The sequence below is a fragment of the Choloepus didactylus genome, chromosome 15 (genome assembly GCF_015220235.1).
Source record: "Choloepus didactylus isolate mChoDid1 chromosome 15, mChoDid1.pri, whole genome shotgun sequence".
In the NCBI taxonomy this organism is placed as follows: Eukaryota; Metazoa; Chordata; class Mammalia; order Pilosa; family Megalonychidae; genus Choloepus; species Choloepus didactylus.
In genome coordinates, this window is record NC_051321.1 from 64,837,902 (window position 1) to 64,863,618 (window position 25,717).

Here is a 25,717-nt window from a genome sequence, read left to right on the forward strand (position 1 = left end):
GAGGTGGGGTCCAGCTTTCTCTTAAGAACTAGACCCTATACCCTGGGGGAAAACAGCCAAAACATAAACTAAAGAGGCCACACTTCCTTACACCAGTCAGAGCAACAGGCTGACAGGTGCCACATGCTGGGCAGGTTAGGAAAAGCACAGTGGCTAGAGACCTCACAAGAAAGTCTGTCAAACTCTTAGGACAGACCTGCAGGGAGACTTGAAACTGAATATAACCCCACTATGAGATCTGAATCCGTTCTGGTCTGGGAAAATCTGATTGAGGTAACCAAGGAAACCAGATGCCTAGACAACAGAAAACTACAATATACACTAAGAAAAACAAAGAAATGGCCCAGAGGAACAAACTTACACCTCAATCAAGATATAGTTGAGATATTGTTTCACTTTAATGAAACAATCTATTGAAGATTTTCAAAGAAATATGCTAAATCAAATAAAAAACCAAATCAACAAGTTCAGGGAAGATATGGCAAAAGAGATGAAAGCTACAAAGAAAACACTGGGCAAACATAAGGTAGAAATAGAAAGTTTGAAAGAACAACTGGCGGAAACTATGGAAATGAAAGGCACAACACAAGAGATGAAAAACACAATGAAGACATACAACAGCAGATCTTAGGCAGAAGAAAACACTCAGGAACTGGAGAGCAAGACATCTGAAATCCTACACACAAAAGAACAGATAGGGAAAAGAATGGAAAAATATGAGCAACGACTCAGGGAAGTGAATAACAACATGAAGTGCATGAATGTATGTGTCATGGGTGTCCCAGAAGGAGAGGAGAAGGGAAAAGGGGCAGAAATAATAATAGAGGAAATAATCAATGAAAATTTCCCATCTCTTATGAAAAACATAAAATTGCAGATCCAAGAAGTGCAGCGTACCCCAAACAGAATAGATCTGAATAGACCTACACCAAGACAATTAATAATCAGATTATCAAATGTCAAAGATAACAAGAATCCTGAAAACAGCAAGAGAAAAGTGATCCATCACATACAAAGGAAGCTTGATAAGGCTGTGTGGACTTCCCAGTAGAAACCATGGAGGCAAGAAGGAAGTGGGGTTATATATTTAAGATACTGAAAGAGAAAAACCACCAACCAAGAATCCTGTATCTGGCAAAACTGTCCTTCAAATCTGAAGAAGAGTTTAAAATATTCTCTGACAAACAATGACAGAGTTTGTGAACAAGATACCTGCGCTATAGGAAATACTAAAGGTAGCACTACAGACAGAAAGGAAAAGACAGGAGTGAGGTTTGGAACACAATTTTGGGTGATGTTAGCACAGCAATCTAAGCACACTGAACAAAGACTACTATGAGTATGGTTAAGAGAGGAAGGTTAGGACCATGTGGGACACCAGAACAAAAGACGAAAGATAAAGACAGGGACTGTATAATTCACTGAAACCTAGAGTGCTCAACAATTATGATAAAATGTACAAATGTTTTTACATGAGAGAGAACAAATGAATGTCAACCTTGCAAGGTGTTAAAAATAGGGTGGTATTGGGGAATAAATATAATCAATGCAAACCAGAGACTATAGTTAACAAAAACATTGTATTATGCTCCCTTTAATGTAACAAAGGCAATATACCAAAGCTAGATGCCTTTAAGAGGGGGACATAGGGAAGGGTATGGGACTCTTGACATTGGTGATGTTGTCTGACTCTTTTATTCTACTTTAGGTTAACTCTATCTTTCCTTTTGTTGCTTTTTACCTGTCATCTTTTTTTCTTTTGTCTGCCTTCTTTGACTCTTCCTCCTCCTTTGTGGAAGAAATGGAGATGTCCTTATATAGACAATGGTGATGGCGGTGAATACATAAATATATGACTATATAGGGAACCACTGATTGTTTACTTAGGATGGAAACTATGGTGGGTAAAAAAAAAATGGTCTTAAAAAAACTGATGAAGAAACCTCATGGGCACTACATTGAGTGAAATAAATCAGACACATAAGGAGAAATATTGCATGGTCCCACTCATATGAATTAATTATAATATGTGAACTCATAGACATGAAATATAAGTTAGCAGGATAAAGAACAAGGTTCAAGAATGGGGAGCAGTTGCTTATTATGAGCAGAATGTTCAACTAGGCTGAACGTAAGTGTCTGGAAATGGACAGAGGTGATGGCACACATTATTGTGAGGATAACTAACAATGCTGAATGGTATGGGAATGTGGTGGAAAGGGGAAGCTGAGAGTCACATATGTCAACAGAAGGAAAGTTGGAGGTTAAAAGATGGGATTGTATAAAACAGTGAATCTTGTAGTGGACAATGTCCATGAGTAACTGTACAAATATTAGAAATCTCTTTCATGAACTAGAACAAATGTATGACATCATAACTAGAAGTTAATAAGAGGGGTATATAGGGGAAAAATAATACCTATTGCAAACTATGTACTACAGTTAGCAGTATTTTAACATCTTTCATCAATAGTAACAAAAGTACTATACCAATACTATGAATCAATAACGTAGGGGGTGTGGCTAGGGGTATGGGAGTATTCAAGTTTCCTTTTTTTGTCTTTCTTTTCTGGAGTAATGAAAATGTTCTAAAAATTGAAAAAAGAAAATAATTGTAGTGACGGATGCACAGCTGTATGATGGTACTGTGGGCAATCGATTGTGCCCTTTGGATCTTTGGATAACTGTATGGCATGTGAACAATCTCAGTAAAAATTAAAAAAAAAAAAAAAGACTAACTCAAAATGGATCAAGGACCTAAAAAACAGGAGAAACTCTTCATAACCTAGAATTAAGTAATAGATTCTTAGACACCAAAAGAATGAGCAGCAAAAGAGAAAAGATAAATTAGACTTCAATAAAATTAGAAGCTTTTGTACACTAAAAGTAAAAAAGAAACCTAGAGCTCAGGAGAAAATCATTGCAAATCATGTATCTGATAAGGTGTATCTGCATCTCGTTTATTTCACTCAACATAATGTTTTCAAAGTTCATGTCGCAGCATGTAGCAGAGCTTCATTCGTTTTTATGGCTGCATAATATCCCATTGTATGTTTGTACCACATTTTGTTTATCCATTCATCTCTGGATGGACACTTGGGTTGTTTCCACCTTTTTGCAATTGAGAATAATGGTGCTATGAACACTGAGGGACAAGTTCAGCTCTAAGTCGTTTGCAATTCTTCTGGGAATATACCTAGAGGTGGAATTGCTAGGTCATATGTTAATCCTGTGTTTAACTTTTTAAGGAACTATCACACTGTTTTCCACAGTGGCTGTACCATTTACATTCCCACCAACAAGGCATGAGGGTTCCAATTTCTCTGCATCCTCACCAACAATTATTGTGTTGTTTTGTTTTGTTTTGTTTTAATATTAGCCATGCTAGTAGATGTGAAGTGGTACCTCATTGTGGTTTTTGATTTGTATTTCCTTAATGACTAATGATGTTGATTGAGCACCTTTTCATTCATTTTTTGGCTATTAGTATATCTTGTTTGGAAGAACATCTATTCAAGTCCTTTGCTCATTTTTAAATTAGATTGTCTTTTTGTTGCTGAAATTTTAGAAATTATTCATATATTCTAGATGGTAAACCCTTATCAGACATGATTTGTAACTATATTCTCTCATTCTTTAGGTTTTTTCATTTCCTTGATAATTTCCTTTAGTGCACAAAGTTTTTAAAGTATCATATATTCATATAAATTGAATAAAATACAGCAATGAGAATTAATGATAGTCAACTACAGCTACATAGTAACATGGAAAGTTATGCAAGTATGATGTTAAGAGAGAAATGAATGATTTACAGTGTGATTCCACGCATATGAATTTAACAATTGGGAAAACTAAACTATATTGAATAGGTTACCCAGAAGGTGGAAACCAATTAAGCTAGTGACAAATAAAGGTACACTTTGCTACTTAGGAGTCTGTCCAATTAAATACCCCAAAGGTGAATCTCAATTTCAAAGTTCTGCCTCTTCTATTTACTCCCAGGGACTGGGAATCAGGAAATCAGGATTTCAATTCAATTTTCACCAATGACAAACTAATCTTTAAGTCTTCAATAATTAATTGCTTTTGGTCAATTTCCTCATACCTTAAAGAAAAAAGATTAAAAGAAAAAAGAAAAAAGACAATCCATAGTTCCCCTTCAAGTGTACTACTACATACAAGAAATACAACATTACATACACATTAGTTATATCTTGCCTCGGGCAAATTTGTTTCAAGGAGAGGAAGATAAAATATAAAATAAGATGCATCTGTTATTATCAACCTCAACAGAAAATAAGTCACTTGAGAGAGGATGTTTTCTCTAAGATTGCAAATTGCTAAACAATTTGTAAATCTCTAAACAACAGTGTTATAAAGACCAAAATATTCTTTTATATAATAACTTACCTTCCACAAGCAATCTGAGTAACAATGCTTCCCATAAGCTCAAAAACTTTCCTTGGGTTTATTTCATGACTGGTAGAGTTATGACCCAACTGACCATACCCTCCAGCTCCAAAAGTGAACACCCCACCTTCCTAAAAAATAGATAAAACCCCGTATCATTAGAATGACTAATTAAAAAAATAACTAATTTTCAAGAAAATAAGTTGATTTTTAATATGCAACTTTTCCTCTTTTATCATCTTTACAATTTAGCAGACTTTTCAAGTTAAAATGTCTTTTAGAAATTCTAGGTTAACGGATAAATATTTTCACATATTTTTAAAGTACTTAACCATGTTCTCATCATTTAAAAATACAGTAATCACTAAAGAGATAATAATAAAATTTCTCTACATTATCTTTATCATTCTATTCTCTTATTGAATTTCAAGTGTACACCTATAAAATTTCACAAAACCTAAAAATACTGTCTTTGATTTTTAACCTTAAACTCAAAAGCTCTGCAAAAAGAGTACATGTAATCAGAAGGTACAAAAATAGTTATTTTTAAAATATAGTTGCTACAACATAGATATGGTCTTCCAAAAAATTATTATAAAAATACATAACTGGATTAGAGGTTATATGTAAAAAAAAAAAAGAAAGAAAAAGAAAGCAACCCATGAAAACTGAATACAACCACAATCTGTATTTTTCAATTCTTTGTAGTTGTAAAATTTGTATCCTACTTTCATCATTTAATATCAAATATTTTTACATATTGTTACATAAGGAAACTGATTTTCCTTTGTAAAACTTTTTAGGGAGTATGTTCAAACGAATACACAGAAGAGAAAATATAATGAACCATCAAGCAATAATCACTCAATTTCAGCAATTGGCAAAGGCTGATAATTTTGTTTCATTGATAGCCCTACTCCTTCCCTTTTAGGCGATTAGGAGAGTATTGGGGAGGGAGGAATGATCACTGAAGTACTTTAAGGCAAACTGCAGTCATCTAATCATTTTTCCCTTACATGTATATGCATCTTTAACAATACATAACTGTAACAGATACAAGGACTTTAAAATATTTGTACAAACACAATACTATTTTCACACTTACAAAATTAATATTGATTTCTTAATATCATCTAATATCCAGGCCATGTTTAAATTTTTCTATTTTATTGCATCAAGTGAGAAAGCATATGCCTGGTTGGTGATGCTAAAAATATATGTGGTGTCCAATCCATGCATTATACTTCTCATCTTTTTAGTGGTCTTCTTCCTTCCTTCACAATAACCTAAAAATGAACATACTAATGTTTCTTTTGTCAATTGCTTTCTAACATGGAGCCCTTGTTTGTATCCCATCTACTTTCTCATTCTACTGTTAGAAATAAAATTTCTTCCTGAAAAGCAATATATATATATTGGTCAAAGTATGCCAGCTCAATCTATCCCCTTCAAGTTTAATGCTGTTGTTCTCTACCTAGATCTGTTATTTCATTAGGGAGTGCAAAATGATGATTTTTCTGATCTTATCATTTCTTTTAGACTTATTAGTTAGAATTCCCCTATAAAGAACTTTTCCTCAACAACTATTAAATTACCTTGAAATACAATTTGCAAATGAAAGCCAGGACACATATGTGATTCTATCTCATTATTTATCAATGCTTAGAAAAATGAGTTGTTGTCCTAGCAACTTCCAAAGATAAGCAATGAATTTTGCTTTGTATACATATAGGGAGAGAGGATTATCATTACGAACTCATGAATTTTTTACAAATTTGATGTTTTTCTATTTTTGCAGTCATCATTCTTTTTCATAACCGGTGAACGTTCCTTTAATTTGTCCTTCCAACAAGACCCTAGTACACTTTGTTTTTAGTACAACAAAATGCCAAGGTTCATCTCATACATCTTTTTTTTTTTTGTCCCAGACATGGAATCAGATTCTTCTCTAAGGAGTCCCAGACCTTTATGTGAGCAAATGAAATGATGAAGGATGCTCAATGCTTTAAGGCTGTACATATTTATTACTTCTAGACACTTTCAGTGGCCATCACTAGGAAAAAACACTTTTTAGGAGAAAAATAAATTGAGAGTTCATACTGATATTTGTGACTCAGAGCAAAGATATGAATGTTTTTACTTAATGTTTTTTTATATCTTTTTTCTCTTAAACTGAAAATCAAAGTTTCTAATGATAGATTAAAATAACTATAACTATTTATTTGCTTTATCCTACTAAATATGTAATATATTAAAAATAATAATATCAATTTTACAACTAATAATAAGACTACAGAATGCAGTTTAAGATTTCTTTGTGGATTTGGTCCATCTATAGGCTATTTCCCACTAGGCAAATACAGTGAAAAACAGTATTTTTAAATCACCTAAATAGTTCTTCCTTGTGAAGCTGTGCCAATAATCTGTTATTCAGTTACGCTCATTTATTTGTTTCCAATTTTCAAGGATTGCTTTAAATATACACACACACATACACACATACATATACATATAATTTTGCTTTTTAATTATGTGTAACAGTTACCAGATTCCAAAGTCAAAACTGTAAGGCAAGGTGCATTTGATTTAGCTATTAATTTTCAATTTATTCAACCATTTTAAAAAATATAAATGACATGTAATATGTTCGTATTTTATCCCCTTTCTTATACAAAAAACATCTATCTGTTCTGGACTTTGCTCTTTTTACTTAATATATCCTGGAGATCATTCCATGGCGTTATACAGAGATCTTCAATTCATTTTATAGTTCATGGTACTCTATTGAATGGAGAAACCATAATTTATTCATCTAGGTTGCTACTCATGGACATTTGGATTTCTTCTGGTTCTTTTACAACTAAAATAATAACACAAAAAATGGCCTTGTGCATTGACAATTTCATATCATGGGGGCAGATTCTTAGAAGTGGGATTGCTAAATCAAAAGGTATTTGTATATGTGATCCGCATACTGAATTCGTAAATGAACTTGAAAGAACTAGACATCTTCAGGGTATTATTCTCATATCCATTAACATGGCATATCCTTCCAGTTATTCAAGTCTGGCTTCCTTAATGTGGTTTTCCTAATGTAGATTTCACACAAGGAAAATGCTTCTTAAACCAATCAATTTATTGTGAAGAAATTCTTCCAGAAAAGCAAAGATACCTGGATATGGAATTATATTCTAATTTAAATCAAGGAAAAATAAAACATTTTACTTTTATGAAATTTAAAACTACCTGATTTCATTAAAAAATAATATATGGGTGTTCTTTTTTACTTTTATTTTTTATTCTTATTCTTTCTGGTGTAAGGAAAATGTTCAAAAAATAGATTGGGGTGATGAATGCATAACTATATGATGGTACTATGAATAGTTGATTGTACACCATAGATGACTGTATGGTATGTGAACATATCTCAATAAAACTGAATTTAATTAAAAAAAATAATATAGATTGAAAATTCCCATGAACAAATATCACCAGCTACTGACTTCTGAAAAAGGGAACACAAAATATAAACAGAATTAGCTTTTTAAAAAAAAACAATATAGTTACTTCCTGGAAAATAAGATGAGTGGTTATTTAAAAGGATGAATTTGAAAAGTATTAACATTTGTTAGACTTCCTATCACACATTTCATTTTAAGAAATGAAACCATATAAAAGACTATTATTTCAACATAGCCTTATTTCTTCCAAATACTAACGACAGAAGAGATGACTAATCTTTGTAACTTGCCAACATGATTTAACAAGATTTGAGTGATTGCATTTCTAATCTGAATGCTAAAATCAATAAAATTTGGTAATAAAATCGGTGAGTAAAATCTTCTTACCCTACAAGGCAAATAATATATTTAAAAATTAACTTTTATAAATTGGTCTTTATAATATTCCTTGAAGTACCTTGATATCTGATAATGACTAAGAATATATCTTGTCATCCTAAAATTTCCAATGTGGGAGAAAAGAGCAGAATCTTAAAGTCTGATTAGAAGTTAATTTCTTCTCACCAGTATTATCTACTATACAGGACAAAGTAAAAGTAAAACACTGATTTCTAATTTGGCCAATGAAAATCCTGCCAGTTCCTTTATGTTAACATGACTACAATAAATAATACTCCTGGTCAAAGTTAGTTGAATGTTTTTATTTTGATTTAACTCTTGTCTCTAGAGAACTAAGCCATACTGACACTGGATTAGCACATAACTAAGAAAGTGAGAAGTCAGAGTTAAAGCCATTGACAAAACTGGGAGGAACCTCAAAATAACTGCTTGTACAACACTTGGCCTCTGGATAACAGAGGAACTCCGTCTCCTCTATTACTTGTTATAAAACATATAAGCCAAAGGAAACCAAATTAAAATTAGGCACAGCTATACAATGTAACTGGGATTGATACACATAGCACAGCAAGCCTAATGAACTAAAAAGGAAGTATTTTATTCAAAATATTATTTAAGCAGTATTTCATATGAAGTTGAGAAACTTAATATGCATTATCAACTGTAATATATCAATTCACATTTCATAACATAAAAGTGGAAAATTAAGGTAAATTAATTTTGAGAACTGATCTAGGTTTTTTATCAAGATAAATTATTTTTGAGGCATCAGTAACACTCAAATTTTAATGTAAATATCATGAAAATGTTAATTCATTATGAAATAACTATTATGAGTAATAACAAAGAAGTTTTAGAAGTACAATACCTTGGTTAGAGCAGCAGTATGATCTTCTCCACAACAAATATAAACTATTTTCTGAGATCTTAGGGACTTTAGCAAATTAGGAACATACCTATCTGAAAATTCCAACAAGAGACATTAACAGTATTTTTTAAATTAAAACTCTTCTAAAATGTGCTTCCTCTATAGCTTCCCAAGCTTAGTAGACAATAATGACTAAATAATTTTAACTATGATTCAATGGTATTGTCGCACCAACCTACTAAGCTGAGGTTCCAGGCCTATTTATGCTACCAGGAAAAAGAAGGGATTTAAAAAGAATAATTTAATTATTAAACTGCCTGTATGCCAATCAGCACAGTATACAGCAATCAAGGAATTTCAAAGTTATTTAACTGCTTCAAATTTTCTATATATACGTATCAATCTTTGTATTTGCTTCATGGTAATTTTGCTCACAGGATCCTATTTAAAACATGAAAATTATACTTTCTAATATTTTGTAGCAGTAAAGATACATAACGGCCTAATCTGACATATTTTTCTTACGTAGAACAAAATATTCTTTAATTCTTATTGAAGTATTCTTTTTTGCATATTATTATCAGTTGTTACTAGACCAACTCATTTTTATCCATCTCAGCCATTACAATTATGTTGAATTTTATAAAACAGCAGTTTTTGTCAGTCAAAAATTGGCATTCAACCTAATGTAGTTACAAAAAAGGAGTTCAAAGAAGCTAATTTGTTTCAAAGTGTCATAGTTTTAAAAAAATTCAAACTATGCTTATTTTCAAAACTTTAGCATCAGTTTAAAAGTGAAGCCTAAATAAAGATTAGTTTAATGACTCAGATCATTTAACTAATTGCCCGTTAAAAACTTCAAATAGATTCAAAAACTTCAAATAAATTAATGCTTCATGTTACTTTCCCAGAATAATTTTATAACTTCTTTCCACTGATGGTGGCCAAGAATGGAACAACTCTACCAATATGAAACAATGTTTTTCCATTTTTTTTAACAAACACCCAAAACAAAGATTTCATCCAGATATACTTTCTGTAGTTTGTTTTATGAAAAAGATTTTTTTTTTTTTTTGCCTTCCCACCTCCCTCCACAAAAGACGATGAACAAATGGAATTTTTTTATTAACCATCCATCCTTCCTCCACCTCTCTACCTGGAAAGATTTGGGTACATTTCTCTCTGATACTAAGAAAAACTGATGCAGCTCAAAAGAGCAACTCTTTTAAAAAGCACATTTAACTATAAATAATTAGTACCTACCATTTTCATCATTAAGACCTAGTTGACCAAATTTATTGCGTCCCCATCCAAAGATAGCTCCAGAAAGAGTGAGAACAAAACTATGGGCTCCTCCTGCTGCAACTTGCATGAAAGGGATTCCAAGTAAAGACTTAATCAGCTGTGGTGAAGCCTGCTTTTTACAATCAAGGCCCAAACCCAATTGGCCATATTTATTTTGTCCCCAACAGAAGACTTCACTTGCTGTAAAACAAAAATCATAAAAATAACTATTTTTCTCACACACACAAAAATTCCATTTCAAGTTTATTTTGAGACAGTCATTTGAGACATTTTGAGACAGTTTGAGACAATTATTTTGAGACAGTCTTCCTTTCATCAAATGGAAGTACATACTCCTCTTTTTAGCAATTAAGTTTATTTCTTATATGGGAACATATACACCCTGGAACATTCTGTATTAGCGTGCCCCCTTTAAGTTGGACTAACTATGCTGACCAAGGTATAAGTCATATAACTGGGGAAATCTAATTTCCCTTTGTTCCTCAAAAAAATACTCTTCTTTTTAATAGTCAAATCTCACTTTTATTCTGTATTTTCCCCCAAGAGGCACTTATCCAGGATCAAGGCTCCGGTTACCAACTATACGCCAATGACATCCAAACTTTTTTCTCACTAGCCCAGACCTCTCCTCTGAGCAATAAACCCATGTATCCATTTACACCTGGATATTTCAAAGGCACTTCTAACTAAGTGTGCCCCAAAATGAATTCATTACCTCCACCCTATCTCCTATTACTGAACGTCTTCCAAATGTTACCCATCTCAGTAAATGACATCATGAGTAATTCAGTAGAACAAGTCATAAACCTAGGGAGTCATCCTTAATACCCCTCCCCTCTCTTACCTCACACGCATTCAATCCTTCACCAGGGTATATATAGTTTCTTTCAAAAGAAAAATATAACATGAATAGGTCCACCCCTCACCATCTAACCTGGTTCCTATAATAGTTCTCCCTGCTGTCACTTTTGATCCTTCAAGACCACTTTATTTATTTTTATTAAACTAATAACTGACAGGCAATTAAAAAAAAAATTTTTTTTAATTCACACTACAAAATAGTACACACTTAAAAGTAAGCTTCTCTTTAGACAACCTTTTTTAGGTTCTAAAGAATTGGGGTAGCTGGTGGTGGATACCTGAAACTATTAAACTACAACCCAGAACCCATGAATCTCGAAGACAGTTGTATAAAAATGTAGCTTATGAGGGGTGACAGTGGGATTGGGAATGCCATAAGGACCAAACTCCACTTTGTCTAGTTTATGGATGGATGTGTAGAAAAGTAGGGGAAGCAAACAAACAGACAAAGATACCTAGTGTTCTTTTTTACTTCAATTGCTCTTTTTCACTCTAATTATTATTCTTGTTATTTTTGTGTGTGTGCTAATGAAGGTGTCAGGGATTGATTTAGGTGATGAATGTACAACTATGTAATGGTACTGTAAACAATCGAAAGTACAATTTGTTTTGTATGACTGCGTGGTATGTGAATATATCTCAATAAAATGATGATTAAAAAAAAAAAAAAAAAAAGACAATGGAGGATGAGTGGAAAGTTGGGGGAAGGAAACAAACAAACAAACAGACAAAGGTACCCAGTGTTCTTTTTTACTTTAGTTGCTCTTTTTCACTCTAATTATTATTCTGGTTATTTTTGTGTGTGTGGTAATGAGGGTGTTGGGGATTGATTTTGGTGATGAATGTACAACTATGTAATGGTACTGTGAACAATCGAATGTACGATTTGTTGTGTATGACTGCGTGGTATGTGAATATATCTCAATAAAATGAATATTAAAAAAAAAAAAAAAAAAAAAAAGTAAGCTTCTCTCCAAAATTAGATACTTGGTATTTCTCCTGAGAGACAACCACTCTTACCAGGTACTGGTTATGTCCTTCCAAAAATGTGCTATGCATGTTGAAGCAGACATTTAAATATGTGCAGAGAAATATTATTAAAATGCAGATTTGGTAATGTTGCTCACCTGCAAAAAACACTCTGTGCCTTCCCATTACTTTTGGGATAAACACTTTTAAGTAGGCCTATAAGGCCTTATACGATGTTTCCAATCACATTTCTTAACGGTCTCCTCCCTCTCCCATTTAGCTCTAGCCATACTCATCTTTCCTTACATTCTCCAATGTAGACTTCTCATACACTTGCTGTTGCCTCTGTCTAAACCTTCCCTTCACCTTTGTTTAGTTCACTTCTACTCTATTTCTGCAGGAAGCCTTCTTTGATCTCCTGGTTAAATCTAGTCACATCATATGTGTTAAATAAACTAAACATTTTCTACATAGCCCTTATCATAGTATGTAATTACATAGTTATTTCTGTGACTGTACCATGAGGGTCAGAAAATTTTTTACCACTGTATACCCAGTTCATAACATAGTGTGTCTGGTTCATACTAAGTGTCAAAAATATATTCATAAAATGAGTAAGATACTGTCCTAAAGCATGAAGCTGCACAGGACTAAAATATACATAGGTCAAGATGGAAAACTGCTATCAACCAGTAAAATCTTTAGGTAAAAATTTATCTTGGTTGTATCTACCAAAACACTGAAACAGGAGTTGGCAAAGCAACAATATAAAATACACAGAGAGAGAAGTTTGTGGAAAGATGGCGGGGTAGGAAGCTCAAGGAATCATTCCTCCACCAAAACAGCTATTAAACTGGCAGAAACTGTCTGAATCAACTCTTTTGAAACCCTAGAGTCTAATGAAAAACTCTGCACATCTAGGAAAGAGCTGCAGTAAAACTCTATGAATTCCCTTCATGTAGTCTCGCAAGAGAGGCAGGCAACGGGGGACTGCGGTCCAGGTTCCTGGTACAGCTTGCTGATGCCAGGGTGTGCTATAAGGTTCTGGTTCTCAAAAATCTCAGAATTTCTGATCACTGATCACTGCTTTCAGTCTGCTACAGATCTCTGGGGAAATGGCTCAGAGGGTGGCCATTATTCCACCAACACCCCCACCCTACCTCCAGCCAAAAACCGCTAAAGAGGCAATACCTCTTTTTTTCCTCCCTTGTGCCAGTTTGAATGCATTATGTCCCCCAAAATGACATTATCTTTGATGCAATCTTGTGGGGACAGACATTAGTGCTGATTAGATTGTAATCTTTGATTGTTTCCATGGAGATGTGACCCACCCAACTATAGGTGACAACTGATTAGATAATTTCCATGGAGGCGTGGCCCCGCCCATTCCGCGTGGGCCTTGATTAGTTCACTGGAGCCCTATAAAAGCTCAGAAAGGAGCAAGCTTGCTACAGCCAAGAGGGACACTTTGAAGAATGAACAGAAGCTGAGAGAGGAGCTGCAGCTTACAGAGACATTTTGGAGGCAGCCTTTGAAAGCAGTCTTTTGTTCCTGAGAAGCTAAGAGAGGACAAACGCCCCAAGAGCAACTAAGAGTGACATTTCTGAGGAGCTGCGAACTAGAGAGGAATGTCCTGGGAGAAAGCCATTTTGAAACCAGAACTCCGGAGCAGACATCAGATACGTGCCTTCCCAGCTAACAGAGGTTTTCCAGATGCCATATGGCCATCCTCCAGTCAAGGTTCCCAATTGTTGATGCATCACCTTGGACACTTTATGGCCTTAAGACCGTAACTTTGTAACCAAATAAACCCCCTTTATAACAGCCGATCCATTTCCAGTGTTTTGCAAAAAGGCAGCATTAACAAATTGGAACACCCTTTTTCCTCTTTTCTCTTTCCATTATTCTTTTAGGACCAAAATAGTTTTGAAAAATCACAAATTGACAGCTCCAGCGCTCAAAAAGGAAAAAACAAAAATATAAACCTACCAATCCCAGAGGAGTGGGAGAACTAGATTTCCAGAGTTATAACAATCTAATATTCAGAATGCCCAGTTCGCAACAAAAAAATTACAAAACACAAAATGAAACGGTATAGTATGACCCAATCACAGAAAAAAAAGTATTTGCCAGAAAACTTCTCCCTGAGGAAGCTTTACATTGGAACTACAAGTCAAAGACTTTACATCAACTGTCTTAAATATGTTCAGTAAACTAAAGGAATTCATATACAAAGATCTAAAGAAAATTAGGAAAACACTGTCTGAACAAAATAAAGAGACAGAAATTGTAAAACTGAAACAGAAATTTTGCAACTACAAAATACAGTAATTGAAATAAAAACTTGCTGGAGGAATTCAAACAGTAGATGAAAGGATCAGTGAACTTGAAGACAAATGAAATTATCCAGTGTGAGGGGAAGTAAAAAAAAAGAAGAAAAATAGAACCTGAGAGACCTGAGGCACACCATCAAGCATACCAACATCAGTGGAGTACCAGAAGGATGAGAGAGAAAAAAAGGACAAAAAAAAAAATTTTTTTTTTTGAAGAAATAATCGCCAAAATCTTCCCCCATCTTATGAAAGACATACATATATGCATTCAGGAGTCTCAACAAATTCCAAGCAGGAGAGACACTAAGCGATATAAACCAAGACACATTACAGTGAAAATATCAAAATTCAAAGACAAAGAGAGAATTTTGAAAGCAGCAAGAGAGAAGCAGTTTGCCACATATAAGGGATCCCCAAAAAGACTAACAGCAGATTTCCCATCAGAAACAATGGAGGGCAGAAGACAGTGTGATGACATTTAAAGGCCTAAGAGAAAAAAAAAAAACTGTCAACCAAGAATTCTACATCCAGGAAAATTATCCTTCAAAAATGAAGGAGAAATGAAGTCATGTACAGATAAACAAACACTGAAAGAGTACATTACCAGATCTGCCCTATAAGAAATGCTAAAAGGGGTTCTTCAGGCTAAAATAAAAGGACGCTAGACAACAATTCGAAGCCATAAGGAGGACAAAAAGAACACTGCTAAAGGTAACTACACAGATAAATACAAAATTCTACAGTATTGTACTTTTAGTTAGTAACTGCTTCCCCCCGTAAGACTTAACAAAGCAAATGTGTAAAATAATAATTAAAATCTATGTTAATGGCCATAAAATGTAAAAATATGTAATTTGATATGATGACAATATAAAGGTGGAGGGATGAAAATATACAGGAGTAGAGAGTTTGTACACTACTCAAACTAGGTTGTAGTAATCAAACTAGCTTGTTCTTAGTTTAAGATGTTAACCGTAATTATAAAGGTAATCACTAGGAAATAACACATATAGAAAAAATGAAAGAAGACAGGAATCAAAGTGGTATACCACAAAAAAGCAACTAAATACAAAAAAAGGAAGCAAGAGTAACTGAGGAACAAAAAACATACAAGACATGCAGAAAACAAATGGCAGAAGTAAATCATTCCTTCTTAGTTATTACCTTAAATGTCAATGGATTAAACTCTCCTATTAAAAGGCAAGAGATTGACAGACTGGATGAAAAAGCATGCACCAGGTTACTGCCTTTCAGATTCACCGGTGCTGCTGTTCGGCACTGCTGTTCTTTCCCCTGTGGCAAAGACTTCCTGAGCTGTAACACTGACTGAGCTGTAGCTGTAGCCTGCTGGGAGCGGTCTGGAAGGCTGGAGTCTGTTGGTGCTCTCTGCAGCATTACAAATAAAGCCTCGTTGTTATGTCGCCACTGGATGCATTACCTTGGACACTTTATGGTCTCATCTGTGAATTCCTTTTTGGCTCCAGTGGGAGCACAGCCTCATCCAGTAAGCCAGTAACAAAAAGGCTATTGGAACAGCTTGCATATAGGATGTTACTGGTTCTTATGGAAGAATGAAAAGAAGTTTTGAAGAAGTGCTCGTATGTTGGCTCTTGTACCACACTCAGAGAGAGAAACATGATGAAGAAACAGAGGCAGGGGAAACCTAAGTTATTTCTGCAAGAAAGAGACAAGCTGGATTTGGAGTTCAGCTAATTGGTACCAATGCTGTGTCTTCATAACTACCATCTAATGCCTCCAGGAGATGGAAACCCAGGATGTGGCAACTTTTGGTCACCTCCCTGTTCTGAATTCCTTGGTTCCATACCTGTCAACAGACACCTGTGAATTTGTGGGTGAACATGTCCTGCACAGTGACTCATAGTTTTTTCAGAGACTTCTGAAACTCCATTCCTGGTTTAGAGGTAAAACTGTCAAACCACACCCAGCTGTCACTTTAAGGCCAAAGAGTACATCAGTCAAATCCTTAAGTGATGGATTGAGATCTGGAGCCAAAAGACCTGAGCATGTGGACTTGGGAATGTCAACTCCTTCATGAGCCTCAGTTTCTCATCTGCAGGTCACTGCTGCTTCAGGCAGTGGGAAAGCGTCAACATCAGTGGTAACCACAAAACCATCTGTAGATTTCTCATCACATAGGAAACCCTGATTGCAAAGATCCCATGAAACAAGGTCAGTCGCCACCAACACCGGTCCTTCCCTGCGCTCTGCACTCTCTGTACTGTGCTGAGCCAATCCTCACCCAGAGCTCTCCAGTGGGTGCATTGAGAATCTGTTCCCTGCATGCTCATGAGGCTAAGAGATGCGATGGGGAGGCCGTGACTCTGTGTGGGAGACCCCAGAGACCCTACAGAGCCTCCTTGTCCTGGTGAAAGGGCACAGCCCTTGGCTGGCTTCCCTGTGCAGAAAAGCCCTCTGCATGTACCACTTTCTGTTTCCTACAATGTGCTGCTGGGTCTGGCGTGAGCCTCTTCCAGGCTGTTCACCAGACGCACCCCAGACTCGGGACCAAACTGCACACATCAACGGGACCAACTGCACACATCAACAGGACCATCTATAGAACTGCTATGAGCCAGGACACATGGTAGCACATCAGCCCTGACAGGCCCTGTCCTCTGGGGAGAATTGATATTGCCTCTTGTGTGGAGCTGCCAGGGAGGATCAGCAGCACAGAGTATGAGTTCACAGCCACCACTGATGCTCAGAGCTCATCTCCAGAGAGAGCCTAGAAAGCTGAGTAGACAAAATCAGGAAGTCCAATGGACAGGTGGGAGTTCACAACTACTGCGCAGGAATTTCCTGCATATCTGACAGACCTTTCAAGGGCAATCAGAGGCAGTAAGATCTTACTCAAATGTTAACCAAACAGTTACAAGTAACTATATAAATACACTGCTTGAAATTTTTGAGAACACATATCAGAATTACAGGTGTCATTAGTTAAAAACATATTGAGCTAAGACCATTGTCTTTTCAGTTGAAGTACTATATAATAAAAGCCACTTCTGTAGGAAAAGAAAGAAAAGAAAAAGCATGCTCCACCTAAATGCTATCTACAACAGACTCACTTTAAGAACAAAGACACAAAGATGTTGAAAGTAAAATGGTGGAAAAAGATATTCCGCAAACAATACTCAAAAGAGAGTCAGAGTAGCTACATTATTGTCAGAAAAAAATAGACTTATAAGTAAAAAAAAAATTGAAAGAGACAAAAAAGGGTATTATATACTGAAAAAAATCCACTCCAGCAAGATATAATGATATAAATATATATGTACCTAAAGGCAGAGCCTCAAAAGATATGAAGCAATATTGACATAATCAAAGAAATATAGTTCTACAGTAGTAGTTCGAAACTTCAATAAACCTCTTTCAATAAATGATAGAACATCTAAACAGAAAATCTATACAGAAATAGAGGATTTGAACAACACTATTAACCATTTAGACTTAATGAACATACATAGAACACACCACCAAACAACAGTTGAATACACACTCTTCTCAAGTGCACATGGATCATTTTCCAGGATAGACTATATGTTAGGCCATAAATCAAATCTTGACAAATTTTAGAAGACTGAAATCATACAAATTATCTTCTCAGGACATAATGGAATAAAGCTAGAAATCAATTACAGAAGGAAAACTGGAAAATTAGAAATACATGAACATTAAACAATACATTATTAAACAACCAATGTCAAAAAAGAAATCACAAGGGAAATTAGGAAGTATCTTGAGACAAATGAAAATGAAAACATCACATAGCCAAACTTATGGGATGCAGCAAAGGCAGTAATCAGAGGGAAATTTTTAGAATTAAATGCCTACATTTAAAAAGATCACAAATCGATAACCTAATGTCACACATAAAGAAACTAGAAAAACAAAACTACACCCAAAATGAGAAGGAAGGACATAGTAAAGATTAGAGATCAATGAACGAGAAATAGCAAAACAAGAGAGAGAATTAACAAAACGACGATCTTTTTTTTTTTTTTAATGTCAGTAAAATCAACAAACCTTTAGCCAGACTGACAAAGAAAAAAAAAAAACAGAGAAAACAAAAATAACTAAAATCAAGAAGTGGGGACAAAAACAAAAAACCCAAAATTAAAAAAAAATATTTAAAGTGGTAACATGCCTAGTGACCTCACAGAAATAAAAAGGGTTATAAGAGGGTATTATGAACAATTATAGACAAAGTTAGAAAACCTTGACGAAATGGACAAATTCCTAGAAACATACAAATTACTTAATCTGACACAAGGAAAAATCAGAAAATCTCAACAGGCATATAACATGTGAAGAGACGGAATCATTAATCAAAAACCTCCCAATGAAGAATAATCCAGTACCAGAAAGCTACAATGCTGGATTTTGCCAACACTTAAAGAATATTTAACACAAACCCTTCTTAAACTTCCAAAAAACAGAGGAGGAAAGAATACTACCTGACTCATTCATGAGGCCAGCATTACCCTGATACCAAAGCCAGATAAAGATAGCACAAGAAAAGAAAACTACAGACCAATATCCCTTATGAATACAGATGCAAAAATCCTCAAAGTACTGGCAAACTGACAGTGTATTAATCAAAAAGTATATTAAAAGAATTACACACAATGACCACATGAGATTGATTCCAAGAATGCAAGGATGATCAACATAGAAAAGCAATCAACATAATACATCACATTAATAGAACAAAGGAAAAAAGCCACATGTTCATCTCAACTGATGCAGAAAAGGCATCTGACAAAATCCAACATCCCTTCATGATCAAACACTCAGAAAACCAGGAATAGAAGGAAAATCTTCCGACATGAGAAAAGGCATTTATGAAAAAACAGCTAACATCTTAATGATGAAAAACTGAAAGAATGTTTCCCCTTAGATCAGGAACAAGACAAGGATTCCCACTATCACCACTGCTCTCCAAATTTGTATGGGAAGTTCTAGCCAGAGCAATCAGGCATGAAAAAAAAATAAAGTGAATCCAAATTGGAGAGAAAGAAGTCAACTATTCCATTTGCAGATGATATGATCCTATATATAGAAAATCCCAAAGAATCCACAAGAAAGCTACTAGAACAAATAAATAAATTCAACTAAATTTCAGGAAACAAAACAAACACACCGAAACCACCTGGGTTTCTAAATAATAGTAATAAACAATCTGAAGAGGAAATAAGGAAAACAATCCCATTTACAACAATTTAAAAGAATAAAACACCTAAGAATAAATTTAATAAAGGAGATCAAACACTTGTACACTGAAAATTACTTCTGAAAGAAATTAAAGAATACCTAAATAAATGGAGTCATCCCTTGTTCATGGATTAGAAGACAATATTCAATGCAATCCCTATAAAAATTCCAGCAGCCTTTTTTGCAGAAATGGAAAAGCTGATTCTCAAATTCATATGTAATTGCAAAGGACTCCTATAGCCCAAACAATCTTGTAAAAGAAAAAAGTTAGAGTACTTACATCTCCTGACTTCAAAACTTACGTACAAAGCTGCAGTAGTGAAAGCAATGTGCTACTGACATAAGGACAGACATAGAGACCAGTGGAATAGAATTGAGAGTCCAGAGATAAATCCACACATTTATGGCCAGTTGATTTTTTAACAGGTTGCCAAAGTCCATTCAATGGGGAAAGAAGAGTCTCTTAACAAACGGTACTGGGAAAACTGAAAATCCAGTTGAATGAATTTGGACCCTACCTATCACCATAAATAAAAACAAATTCAAAATGGAAAAGCAACCTAAATATAAGAGCTAATACTATAAAACTCTTAAAAGAAAACCTAGGGAAATATCTTCAGGACCTTGTAGTAGGCAACGGATTTTTAGATTTTACACCAAAATCTAAAAGTAACAAAAGACAAAATACATAAAACGGACTTTAAAACTTTCGTGCAAAGGACATAATGAAGAAAGTGGGGGGAGGGGGAAACCTACAGAATGGGAGAAAATATTTGGAAACCATAGATGTGATGTTTAATATCCAGAATATATAAAGAAGTCCTAAAATTTAACAACACAAACACAAACAACCTAATTAAAAAATGGGTCAAGGATTTGAACAGATATTTCTCCAAAGAATACATACAAATGGCCAATAAGCTAAACATCATTAGCCATCAGGGAAACGTAAATTAAAACTTACAAGGAGGTACCACTTCACAGCTACCATGTTGGCTATTATTAAAAAACAGAAAATAAGTATTTCAAGTGTAAAGAGAAATAGAAACCTTAATACATTGTTTGTAGGAATGTAAAATGGTACAGCCACTGTGGAAAACAGTTTGGTGGATTCTGAAAAAATTAAACACAGAATTACCATATGACCTGCAATTTCACTCCTAGGTATATATCCAAAAGAATTCAAAGCAAGGACTCAGACAGATATTTGTACACCAATGTTTATTACAGCATTATTCACAATAGCCAAAACAAGGAAGCAACTCAAGTTTTTCCATTAACAGATGAATAGATAAGCAAAATACAGTATATCCATACAAAGCAATATTATTCAGCTATAAAAAGAAATGATGTGCTGGTACATGCTACAACATCGATGAATTTTGAAGACATTGTGTTCCATGAAAGAAGCCAGACACAAAAGGACAAGATATTGTATGATTTCTCTTATATTAAATACTTAGAATAAGCGAATTCATAGGGACAGAAAGTAGAATAGTGGTTACCAGAGGTGGAGAGAAGTGGGAGTGGGTGTTATTGCTTAATGGGCAAGAGTTTCAGATGGGGATGAAAATAGTCTGGAAATAGTGGTGAAAGTTACACAATACCGTCAATGTACTTTAATGTCACAGAACTGTCCACTAAAAATTATTAAAAATGATTTTTATGTTCTGTATATTTACAATTAAAAATAAATACAATTTTTTTTAAATACAGAGATGCTAGGTTGCTCACTGCCAATAAAAGTTCAAATTCTTTAATATGCCATTTAAAACCCTCTCTAATGGATTTCTATTTTTTCTTCAGTCCCAACTCTTACTCTGTCCCCTGAACCCTCACAAAAGTCACATAAACTACATGTCAACACTCAAACACACCAAACATGTCTTTCCTCTACGCCTTTACTAATACTATCCTCTTAGCCACTTCTCAACATTTCTCCTTAGCTAATCTCAACATTTCTCCAATTCTAAATTTAATAACTGCTCCTCATCTTTCAAGACTTGCATCAAATACCAATCCTCTCCTTGTAACCAATTCTTTCAACTGGAATTAATTATACCTTTTTCTTTATTCCCATGGCATTTGACTTTTATCTTGACCAAAGTAATATGTAATTTTCTGCCTCAAACTATAGTTAAGTATTTGGTTAGCTGCCTCTTCCATTAGATTGTTTGCTCCCTAAAAACTGTTTCTTAAGTTTTCTGTATTTCCTCACAGCTTTTGCCTAATTTTTATTCATATTAAGCCTCACTAGATGTCTACTGAATTAAAAAATAATAATAAGGGAGCCACTGGAACTTTTTTTAATGATAAAAAACAAACCTGTGGTAGGTTCTTTACTAACCCATGTTCCAATCTTAACTGGAATATCAAGAAGTAAAATCAGTAAGAGAAGAAAGCAAACAAAGCTGACAGATTGCTTAGCCTTTTCCTCTGTTCTCACTCATAAGAAGTCTGTGAAATTAAGAGGTTGGAGAAGCTGCAATTTTCCCAGCTTTGAGGGAATAGCTTTCATCAGAATAAAGAACAATGAGATACAAAAATCAAATTTATTTCTATACAATATCAATGAGCAATTAAAAATGAAATTTTTTAAATGACTTCATTCACAATAACAACAGAAAAACAAACACCAAAGGAAAAATCCTATAAGAATGCAAGACCCCTCCACATAAAACAAAAAAAAATTATTAAGGAAAATTAAAAGGAGACTTAAATACTCTTTGTTGCTCAGATGTGGCCCTATCTCTCTAGCTAAGACAACTTGGCAGGTGAAATCACTGCACTCCCCCCAACATGGGATCTGACACCCAAGGGAGTAAATCTCTCTGGCAATGTGGAATATGACTCCTGGGGAGGAATCTAGACCTGGCATCATGGGATGGAGAACATCTTCTTGACCAACAGGGGGACGGGAAAGGAAATGAAATAAGCTTCAGTGGCAGAGAGATTCAAAAAGGAGCCGAGAGGTCACTCTGGTGGGCACTCTTACGCACAATATAGACAACCCTTTTTAGGTTCTAATGAATTGGAATAGCTAGCAGTAAATACCTGAAACTATAAAACTACAACCCAGAACCCTTGAATCTTGAGGGGTGACAATGTGATTGGAAAGCCATATGGACCACACTCCCTTTTGTCCAGTGTATGGATGAACGAGTAGAAAAATGGGGGCAAAAAAAGGCACCCAGTGTTTTTACTTTAATTGTTCTTCTTCACTTTAATTTTCACTCTTATTATTTTTGTGTGTGTGGTAATGAAAATGTTCAAAAATTAATTTTGGTGATGAACGCACAACTATTTAATGGTACGGTGAACAACTGAACATACGCTTTGTATGACTGCATGGTATGTGACTGTATCTCAATAAAAATGAATTTTAAAAAAAAAGACTTAAATAAATGAAGGGATAGAGTATGTGCAAGAATTGAGACTCAATATTGTAAAGGTTCTTGTCAAATTGATTTACAGAGACAATACAATCCCAATCAAAATAGCAGTTTTTTCCTACATGTGTGAAAACTGACAGCTAATTTTAGAATTTATATGGAAATGAAACCAAGATAATCTTGAATAAGAAAAACAAAATCAGAGGACTTTCTGTTCACTTAGAGTAGTAAGTATTAAAACTCAAAAAGGTAAAGAAAATATAAACAATGCTTACCTTTAGAGAGTGCAAGAGAATGATAGTAACCACAAGCAACCTGTACTATCTGGATATCTGACAAACTTTTAATATTTCTAGAAATAAGAAGAGAGATCAAGATCAGTTAATCCCATATAAAAAATGAATCTTGAATGTTAACACAAAACTATTTATTCACCACCTACTAGGTGTAAGTAGAGTTTTCTACTGAGGGTCATACTATTTTACTCAAACAAATCCAATTTGCCAAAAATTTTGCTAAAAGCAAAGTAAACAAATCAGTAAACAAGACCAAGATAGGAAAAAATTAATAGGTGTGATGAGAAAGCACCTCAAACAGACAATTACTTAAGCAAAATGAACTATGCTCACACCTTAAATACTTCTTAAGAGTACTCCTCAAATTCATGTTTTCTTTCATTACCGAAAAATTTTTGAATCTTTAGCTTTACATCTGAAACTTTAAAATACATTCATAAGACAAATGTACGTCATCTAATTATTCTAATGGTGTTTCGCTTAGTTTTATATGTTCTCTCTCAGGTTCCTTAAGAATCAATGCAGATTCCTACCATGTTGTTCTACAAATTCACAAATTATGAAACATATTCCTTTTAGGCTGTTCTTTAGCTTTACAGTGATATTCAATTTAATTTTTTTACTGGGAAAATTTAATTAATTCACATTTATTATGATTACTGATATGTTTGGTCTTATTTCTCCCATCTGCTCATATTTTGTAGTTTTGTGTTTTTTTTTTCCTTTCCTGAGTTTTGCTAAATTGTAATGCAATTGTAAAGGCTAATTAAAATTTTTTAAAACACCACAAAAATCAAGTAACTTTGTGTATCAACCATCCTAGGTTGTTTTTATGTAGTTCCCCTTCACTTAATAATTGTCCTGTTTTTCCTGAATGATGTTTTTTCAAGAAAAAAAAAAAAAAAGGAGGGAAACATAATATGCTTCTCATTTTCCTTTAACCAGTACTGCCACCTGACCTGATTCTGCCATATGGACAGAGTCCAGAGCAAGTTCTGACCAGTGCTGATACCCATGATTTTCTTTCTTTCTTTTTTTTTTTTTTTAATTGTGGTTGTAATTTGTATTTCCCTGATTAGTAATGATATTAAATGTTTTTAAAAATATGGAACGCTTCACGAATTTGCGTGTCATCCTTGCGCAGGGGCCATGCTAATCTTCTCTGTATCGTTCCAATTTTAGTATATGTGCCGCCGAAGCAAGCACACCCATGATTTTCAAGAGGCAGCTTCAGCAAATCAAATTTTGAGCAGGAAAAAGGAGAGTTACTCTAATTCCATATTGTTGTATCAAAATATTTTTATTCAGTGGATTTAAGTTCTTAACTACAAAATCTTAGAGTTTACTGCTACAATTACGATCCAACTGCGTCTGAACCTCCATATTTTCAAACATAACAAAACGCCATTTTTCTGCAATTAGCTAAATAAAACACTGGCAATGCAAAAACAGAACAAAAAATATATGAACATGTACAAGTATGAAGTTACTAAACATTTACTGTTACTATTTATGCACACTAAGCAGGCCATACATTGACCACCGCACTATACTGTATTAAATATTTTTTTAAAAAAGCACAAACTATCCCAAGTATCAAGTTCAATTTTCAAAGCCAAGTAAAACATTTAAAAATAGTACATTCTCATATCACCCTATGCTTTCTCTTTCACAGTATTTATCACTATTAGTTAATAATGTAATTATTCATTTAATGTTTGTTTCCTCTTCTAAACCATAAACTGTAAAAGCAGAGACTGTGTGTCTTATTCCCAGGGAACCCCTAGCAAATAGTATGTAATGACTAAACTGTTAAAAGATAAATTATTTTGAAAAGCCTTGGAGGCTTCAGTATTAAGCTAGTCACAGTTTGCCAAAAAAAAAAACTAAATTTGCACTGCAATTTACAAACAGTGACACTGTTTTCCAAAATAATCACAAGACCTAGAATATAACATAACTGCTAATTTCGTCAGCCATTTCCATTACAGAAATGAGGAAAGATATTCTCATGTCATTACTGTATTAAAAAAAAAAATTATCTCCTTTCATCTTCATGTAGATCTATTAATATACTGAGGATTGGGGGATTTGCTTTCTTTTGTTTCTTTTTAGCTTTCAGGAATCAAAAAAAAAAGTACTACAAATGGTCAAACTTAATTTATCAAATTGATTTCTCATGTTCCCT

At 34.2% G+C, this 25,717-nt stretch overlaps 1 protein-coding gene and 1 non-coding gene across 11 annotated transcripts in view; both read right to left on the reverse strand.

Moving 5' to 3' along the window:
* HERC4 (HECT and RLD domain containing E3 ubiquitin protein ligase 4) overlaps window positions 1–25,717 on the reverse strand; it is a 156,768-nt gene that overhangs the window by 75,573 nt on the left and 55,478 nt on the right. For all 10 annotated transcript variants that reach the window (XM_037805383.1, XM_037805381.1, XM_037805382.1 and 7 more), the window contains exons 4-7: window positions 23,509–23,585; window positions 10,402–10,623; window positions 9,139–9,230; window positions 4,411–4,541 (exon numbers count right to left, since the gene is read on the reverse strand). In XM_037805383.1, coding sequence (XP_037661311.1) covers window positions 4,411–4,541; window positions 9,139–9,230; window positions 10,402–10,623; window positions 23,509–23,585 — 522 coding nt within the window. The remainder of the gene's footprint in view (window positions 1–4,410; window positions 4,542–9,138; window positions 9,231–10,401; window positions 10,624–23,508; window positions 23,586–25,717) is intronic.
* Window positions 24,629–24,735, reverse strand: LOC119511010. Its single transcript, XR_005212103.1, has one exon. It is a non-coding gene; the product is annotated as a U6 spliceosomal RNA (small nuclear RNA).